We start from the raw sequence: 7,417 nt of genomic DNA, 5'->3' as shown, positions 1-7,417 counted from the left end.
ACGTTATCACAGTCTCATGGAGACAATCATGTTATGGTGACAGTCACCCGGAGTCCTCAACATCCTCTCACTTTATCCATTCTCGAGATAATAATTAGCTAATTGTTTGTCAAAGAGTTAGCATCGGACAGCTCTCGATCATGCCTTTTACGTTACACCCGCGTCTTAAGTGTCAGTTGGTTAACGTCTAACTTGCTTAGCCGTTAGCTAATGTCTTGTGCGGTCACTAGCTAGCTTCCAACGTCTGTAAGCATCCTCCCTAGCTACGACAATGGGCATTCTTCCCACCGCTAGTCTGATGGAAGGGTGAGGGGAACGATGCTGAGATTCCTCCATATCCTTTTAACAGGTGAGATGCTAATAATGGTTAGCTACGCTTGTTTGCCAGCTAACTTAGGTAACGTTAGCTTGGTTTGTGTGATTACGCAATGGGATAATAACTGGCAATTAACTTTAGTTAGTTGGCTAGCTAACGCTAGCTAGCACATTGCATTAATGTTGCTAGTTCATTGGGTCTAACGCTAACTAACTGCTTTATTTTGAGCTAAAGCAGTCTAACACAATAGCCTCTTATTAATGTTTTCCTCATGAAGGTTATAATGTTCAGTGTTTGTGTTAGACATATTTAAATATATGGTTAATTTGAAGGCTGTAATTTTTGTCGTGCGGTCGAATTGTGTTATACTATTTATCTGTAGTTCACCAAATACCAACGCTAATGTTATCGCTAGCTAACTGGGGTGACCAAGGTATCATAGCTAAACATCTCAAACCACAGCCTCCAGATTGAGCCTTAATCAAACACCTCTCAAAACAGTTTTACCCGAAACGGAACAACCTGATAAATAATTGCAGGGCTGTTGTGTTAGACCATATTATTTTGCCCAGAGTTAGCTAGGTGTGCCTGATAAAAGAGCAACTGAGTGTGAATAGTGGCTATTGTTGGTATTTTCAATGCATTTGATTCTGTATTCACCTGATAATAATTATATGTTTGTAATTTTCTGACAGGCCTGTTCGGTGTACTGTCGGATGGAGTTACAGCTTTTGGTAAGCCTGGGATTGATATAAACCTGCGGCATCCATCGCTGTTCCCACACTTTCTGTCTCTAAGTATTTGTTCTCTGATCCACAGGTGGGGTCAGACTAGTTGATGGGGAGAACAAGTGTTCGGGCAGAGTTGAGGTTCTCCGCCACGACCAGTGGGGGACTGTTTGTGACCATGGCTGGGGCCCCCGGGAGGCTAATGTGGTGTGCCTGGAGCTGGGCTGTGGCTTAGCTGATTTTACCCCTCATAGTGCAGTATATCGTGCAGGCAGTGGACATATCTGGCTGCGGCATGTCCAGTGCACCGGACATGAGTCCAGTTTGACACGCTGTGCTGTTTTCCTCCACAGTAATGCCTACTGCACCCATGAAAATGATGCAATGGTGAAATGCTCAGGTCAGGCTCCACTCTGTTTAGGCGTTTAATCTACCAAGAGCAGTGCCAGATGGACATACAGTATTTGCATACAAATTCAAATATGTACTGCATACACTTCCCAAGATTATATTAGGATTTCATGTTTAAGTTGGTACTGTACATATAAACACTAAATCCTGTGTAGAGTAACCTGAACATTACATCTAAAATATGATAGTCTAGACAAATACCTAGAATAGACACACACACTACCTGGGACACAAAGGTGTGCCAGTTTGTACTTAATCCAGTTAGTTTACCAGAAGGCTTATAGCATGTGGATTACTGCCACTGCCTTATTCACGTTTTATAACTTAATGATGTCATTTACATTTTGTGATTAACCTATCTTTACTCACAGGTACCCTGTTAACGCCAACCCTCACCCTGCTGTCACCTTACACTGTGTTCTCTCCTGGTGAGGCTGTTCGCTTCAGCTGCAGTATTCTGCAGGGTCACCTCAGTGACTTTCACCTGTACAAGCATGGAGTGTCGACACCACTGGTTACACAGAGGGCGGACCACACCCAGAAAAAAGCGGAGCTGACACTGTCTGACATAGAGACTTTCCACCAGGGCAGCTACAGTTGTCAGTACAGGATCAAGACCGGCTTTCCTCCTCAGCTGCTCAGCTCACCACCCAGCAACTCCATCAACATCACTGTCGGTACGTCATATTATCGCACTGTCTAATCAATATAAGTCTGTTGCACCAATTCCCATTACCGTAGCACATAGTTTTTTTGTGCAATCTTTATAAAGACGTTTTATTCTCTGCCCAAGTAAACCTTATGGGTGTGCACCAATTTAGATTTTAATTTCTCTTAAGTCCTTACCTTGAATTAGGTTTTTTCACATTTGTTTATTCCTAATTTACAGCATATAAGATGTGTAATACACAAGGCAAACAAACATTATAATCTAAGCACAAAAGGCAGCTTACATTTAACCATCTCAATTTGTGAGATGCAATTGAAAGTTCCAAAAAGCAAGTTGTCTTTGAGAACCTTTTTTGTGTTTAGATTTATTTTGTCACACATTTTTATTTTTACTGCTACTCTGTATTATCTTTGTTGCATTTCAGCTGTTTTTTAAAAATATACTTGTCATTAATTTAGATTTATTTCAGTTTTCCAAATAAACAATTGTTATTGGCAATTACATTTACCATTAAATGGGATTTGAATGAGATTTTTGTTGTTAATATGACTCTCACTGGTTATTAATTTGAAAAAATCTGGAGTAGAACCTAACAAAAAGGCCATTTCATTTTAGAACATTTTTAAAAAATATTTAAGGGTTAGAAGGAAAATGGTAGTTTAATGGTTCAGGCTCAAGTTGGGTTTGAACAAAATCCACATCTTTTCAATAGAGGTAGGACTGTTTTTAGCCTGATCAAATCTTTGTATTCCTTGGAATAGCCTATTTAATTCCTTTTTTGATTGTTCACAGTGGAACTCCTGACTCCACAACACTGGTACAACACGTCCACTGAGGCCCCGGCTGGTTCCGTCATTAAAGGCCACAATTTTAACATCACCTGCTCCACCCCGCAGCAGTACCCTGGGGGTTCCTTCCAGCTGCGTCTGATCCGCTCCAATGGCACAGTGCGCCAGTCCCTGCCTGCCCTCACACCGTCCGTCACTTTCACTTTTCCCAACGCACAGAGCTCAAACGAGGGCTACTATTATTGCCTGTATCGGGTCCAGCTGGGTGGTCGCACCTTTGTCTCCAGAGAAAGCCAACCCCTGCCAATAGCTATCAGAGGTGACAAAGATAATAACAATCACTGATATTCTATGTCAATATTTTTGACTTGTACAGCTTTTGTGTTCCTCTTTTGCAACTGTACTTGTATCCATAGACGTAATCCCATCTATGAAAACCCATCCTGTGTGTAAGTTACATATAACTCCTCTCACCCTTAGACCCAGATCCAGTACTGAGTCCAATGGGGATCAGCTGGCTTGTGTCAGGCCTGACATTTGTTGTAGCTGTCATCGTTTTAATCATCGTGGCCAAGGTGCTGTGTAACAAGGAGAAGAAGCCCACCGAACTGGAACGAGAGACCAGAACCTGTAAGTTCCTTTTTCCGTCAGAGGCCTTTAAGCTTTTGACAGAAATGTTTTTTTTATAAACACAATATCCCGTCTGTGTATCCAGGGTAATATGTTCTTCTGTTTACAGGTGTGGACAACACTTATGTTGCCTTATCAATTAACAAGCTATGATGGAGTATTCAGGCAACAGATCACTAAAGGTATTAAGTCACAATTCTTGCACATACAGGGCCTACAAAAAATTATTCGTACACCTTTTAGCACACATAGGTGATCTTTATTTAACTAATTATGTGTCTTCTAAAACCAGTGTCACCAGTGATAATTCAGGTTTCTCCTAATGAAAGGAGTGAATACTTGAAACATATTTTGTTTTGGCATTTAAGTTTGATAACTTTGATCTTGACATTTCTTTTTTTTTTACCAGTGTCAAAAAAAATCCACATTAAATCTACTTTGATTCAATATTGTGAAAGAATAATACATTAAAACTTCTAAGGAGGGGCAAATACTTTTTTTTTTTATAGGCGCTGTAATATTTAATTTTTCATCTGCGTCCATATTTTTGATAGTGCCACACTAGTGAATTACAGTAAAGCATTTTGTTTCATCTTTCAAGCAGAATCACGAGTGAGTGGACAGTCAGAGGGCTCACACAGCATCCATCGTGGGAACCAGGAGACAACAGAACCAAACGGCTCAGCCCGTCATCCACCACACCTTCGGAAAAGTTCAGTAGAGTTTGGATGAGGCAGTTTTTTACTGGACTCTAACATAGACCTACATCATACCAAACTTCCGGCTAGTGTGACTATTGGGAAACCATGGCTTTTAAGCCTTTTATTATGGTGAGATATGAACAATTGGCCACAGAAGACTGACAGTATGAACTATATCCAGTTCAAAGTCTGTATTGGTCCCAGCTAGACTTCAGATTCACTAGGACTTGGCTACTGCCACGGCGCCAAATGTTTGGAGTGGAAAACGGCAACTAAACGCTAAACTGGGGAAACTGTGATGTGGGTCCCTCAGGTCGGTGTATGTTTATAAAACATTGTTTTGTATTTATTACCAGGTAACACTAATGCTAGGCTCTTCTAGCTTATGTACTCTCTTCTACGGAGCAATGATCCTTAAGGATTAGAATGTTTTTGTATTTTAAATCTAACCCTACTATGCATCTTATGTAATTTACAATATGTACATTACCGCACTAAAAACTGGTAAATAGAAACTGTAGTTGATTAAAATGTGGCTGTTGTTGGTGCTTCTGGGTTCAGTGTGTTTTTGTTTGACAATCTTGAAATATTTCTGCATGTGCTGTAGTTTGATTTACAGCGTTAGATTAAACTACATACGAGGAAAACGCTTTTAACAGAATGCATATATATTTATTTTAATAACCTCAAACGTTTCAAATGTATTGTTGCTCTTGAGATAATTATGTGGCACTTAAAATGTTTACATATACAAGCTCTTAATATTTTTGAGTTGTAACAGCAATACAAAACACATCACATTAAACTTTACAGGATGTAAAGGTTGGATTAAGTAGTACAAATTGATATCTCTATCAAAAAAAGCACAAACGTAGCAATACAGCTTGTAGAAACGGTTCAATTTCATTTTTTTACATTAACTAAAACATTTTCTCAACTGCTTAACACTGAATACATCAAGAATTACAGCCCAATAATTTTACAAAACTGCTGAGGCACTTGCATTACAGCTGGTCGGAAAACTGTCCCAACTGTACTGTATTATGGATATTTCTGATAAAAGGAAGTTGTAATATTATTGTACCCCAAGATAATGTAAACATTGGTTGTAAGATTGTTTTGGTCAATCTTCATATTAATATACACAGAATCATAGACTCATCCTTAACAGGTACTGTAACACTGAAAAAATCTGCATCTGATCTGCAGATTGATTAATACACTAACATGAGTCCGGGTGTTTGGTTTTGAAATAAAGACGCATTCTGTCCCAAAAGTTGCTCAAGATCTGGTGAATTTTACAAATTTTCTTGATGGAATCTCAAATTTGTACAATGTCTGATATTTAACGACAGATTAGTCCAATTTTAGATTAATGGGTAGTGCCTGTCAAGAACTGATGTAGGTAAGTGTTAGCTTCCTATGCAAATTGATTCACTGAATTGGTGAGGCTTGTGATGCTTCATGTGCAAAACAAAACTCAGTCAACATCAAAATGTCTTTAATATGAGACATCTTATTACAATCTACTGACCTTAATTTGTTAAGATCTGTGCATTTACTCAACTGTGGCATAACATTTGAATCCCCCCTTCTTTTTAAATGTACTTTCTTGACCTATATTTAGTACTGCAAGCCAAACGTGGGTTGGTGCACTGTGCTGTGGAGGAGCCATTGATTATGATCTCCAAAACTTCAACAGATCCCACTGAAAGTGTCCAGGTAAGAGGAAGGAGGATTCTGTGTATTTTTGAGTGATATTTCCCTTTAAAATGGCATCTTCATCTAGTCTAGCAGTGGTGCTGTAGTGAAGCTGGGTGACAACTTAACATATAAAAACAAGCAAGCAAATAAACTGCAATCATAAAGCATATTGCATAAAGCCCAAATCAGCAATCCCTAAAATAAAGGCATTAACGAAAACACATTCATTCAATGAATAAAGTAAATAAAAATAAAGAAGAATATTCTTTTAAAAGAATTAAAAATCATATAAAATCATTCTATCCCTTTTAGGGATTCATTTGTCTCCATATTGGAAAAAACTAAGTAAAGGAAGACTGCCACAGCCAAGAAGAACGCAAACTGAACCCACAATGGGATGAGGCGAGATGACTTTGGTGCCTTTGGAGCATCTTGAGATTTCATGGGTGTCGAGTTCAAATAGGAGTGTCTGTAAGTGGATGGCGTGTCGTACATGGCGGGCCTGAAAGGGAATTAAATGAAGTATGCTTCAGTACATAATTGAAATTCTCCATCACAAAGTAACATTGAATGTCACCTTGTTTTGACCTGTAAGTCTGGCGTTATCGTTGGTTCAAACAACTGAAATGTTGGTTAAACAACATTGAGGGGACAAGATTTCTTGTTACCTTAAATCACAATTGAACATAACTGTGGTGGTGCTGTCTGCCCCCCCCCCCCCCCCCCCCCCCCCCCCCCCCCCATGGGATAATCAATCTCATCTCAACAGATCTTCAGCAAGACTATTGATAATGAATTGTTTAAACCATTGGAAATTTTATATCTTTCTCGACTGTTGATTGGACAAAATGAGAAATTGTCACCTTGGGGTCGAGGAAACTTGTGCTGGCCCCCACCCCCCCCAACACAAAAAACACTCATTCTAAACTCAACAATTAAGCTTTGTAATGCAAATACTGGAAACAGCTATCAATGTCTTTAAATGCTCTGAGCACTGTTTGTTTCCACATCACGACACAAAGCTCATGAACACAGCAAGGTGGAAGAACGACTTCCCGAGTGCCGTCCTAGATACTGATGCATCAATGTCTACCTAGTTTTACTGTTGTGGTTGGTTGATGTAACTATAAATATAAAACACTAAATCATATTTTAAAAGCTCAAATTTTGTATGTAAAATCTTTTAAGTAACCAGTAAATATAGCTTTCGAACTAAACCAGTGCAGTGCCTCTGAACTGTAATGGAGTAGACGCATGAAGTAGCATAAAATTATAAGTACAAGTAGAGCTGGGCAATATGGAGAAATCAAATATCCTCGATAACGATATTGCGACGACATGTAGGGTTGACAATTGGTGCTTTCGCTAAATATTTACGCAATGAGATTTATGATAAATAATCAGTCTGAAATGTTTAGAAAATCATATCTTTTTACTGTAATGCAGCCTGTGAAGCCAGTAAAAGACAA

The 7,417-nt window shown here is 39.0% G+C and overlaps 1 protein-coding gene and 1 long non-coding RNA gene across 5 annotated transcripts in view; both read left to right on the top strand.

Annotated features, from left to right (window-relative positions):
* Positions 1-5,430, top strand: si:ch211-150o23.3 (uncharacterized). 4 transcript variants are annotated; one of them, XR_004332771.1, is made up of 8 exons: positions 1-349; positions 1,012-1,050; positions 1,136-1,444; positions 1,827-2,132; positions 3,022-3,232; positions 3,394-3,543; positions 3,653-3,725; positions 4,148-5,430. XR_004332771.1 is itself a non-coding variant. In XM_032521263.1 (8 exons), the coding sequence occupies exons 1-7, from the start codon at positions 319-321 to the stop codon at positions 3,694-3,696; spliced, it is 1,194 nt and encodes a 397-aa protein (XP_032377154.1). In that variant the 5' UTR covers positions 3-318; the 3' UTR covers positions 3,697-3,725; positions 4,148-5,430. The 4 variants fall into 4 exon arrangements, 2 of the variants coding, with proteins under 2 accessions (XP_032377154.1, XP_032377153.1); XR_004332772.1 differs by having other exon boundaries at positions 4,145-5,430; XM_032521263.1 differs by having other exon boundaries at positions 3-349; positions 2,918-3,232.
* A 1,492-nt stretch (positions 5,431-6,922) lies between these two features.
* Positions 6,923-7,417, top strand: part of LOC116692765 (uncharacterized) — an 11,572-nt gene continuing 11,077 nt past the window's right edge. Inside the window, exon 1 of the long non-coding RNA XR_004332774.1 lies at positions 6,923-7,351. This is a non-coding gene — a long non-coding RNA (uncharacterized LOC116692765). The remainder of the gene's footprint in view (positions 7,352-7,417) is intronic.

Source organism: Etheostoma spectabile, chromosome 7 (assembly GCF_008692095.1).
Source record: "Etheostoma spectabile isolate EspeVRDwgs_2016 chromosome 7, UIUC_Espe_1.0, whole genome shotgun sequence".
In the NCBI taxonomy this organism is placed as follows: Eukaryota; Metazoa; Chordata; class Actinopteri; order Perciformes; family Percidae; genus Etheostoma; species Etheostoma spectabile.
This window is presented reverse-complemented; position numbering and strand designations above follow the sequence as displayed.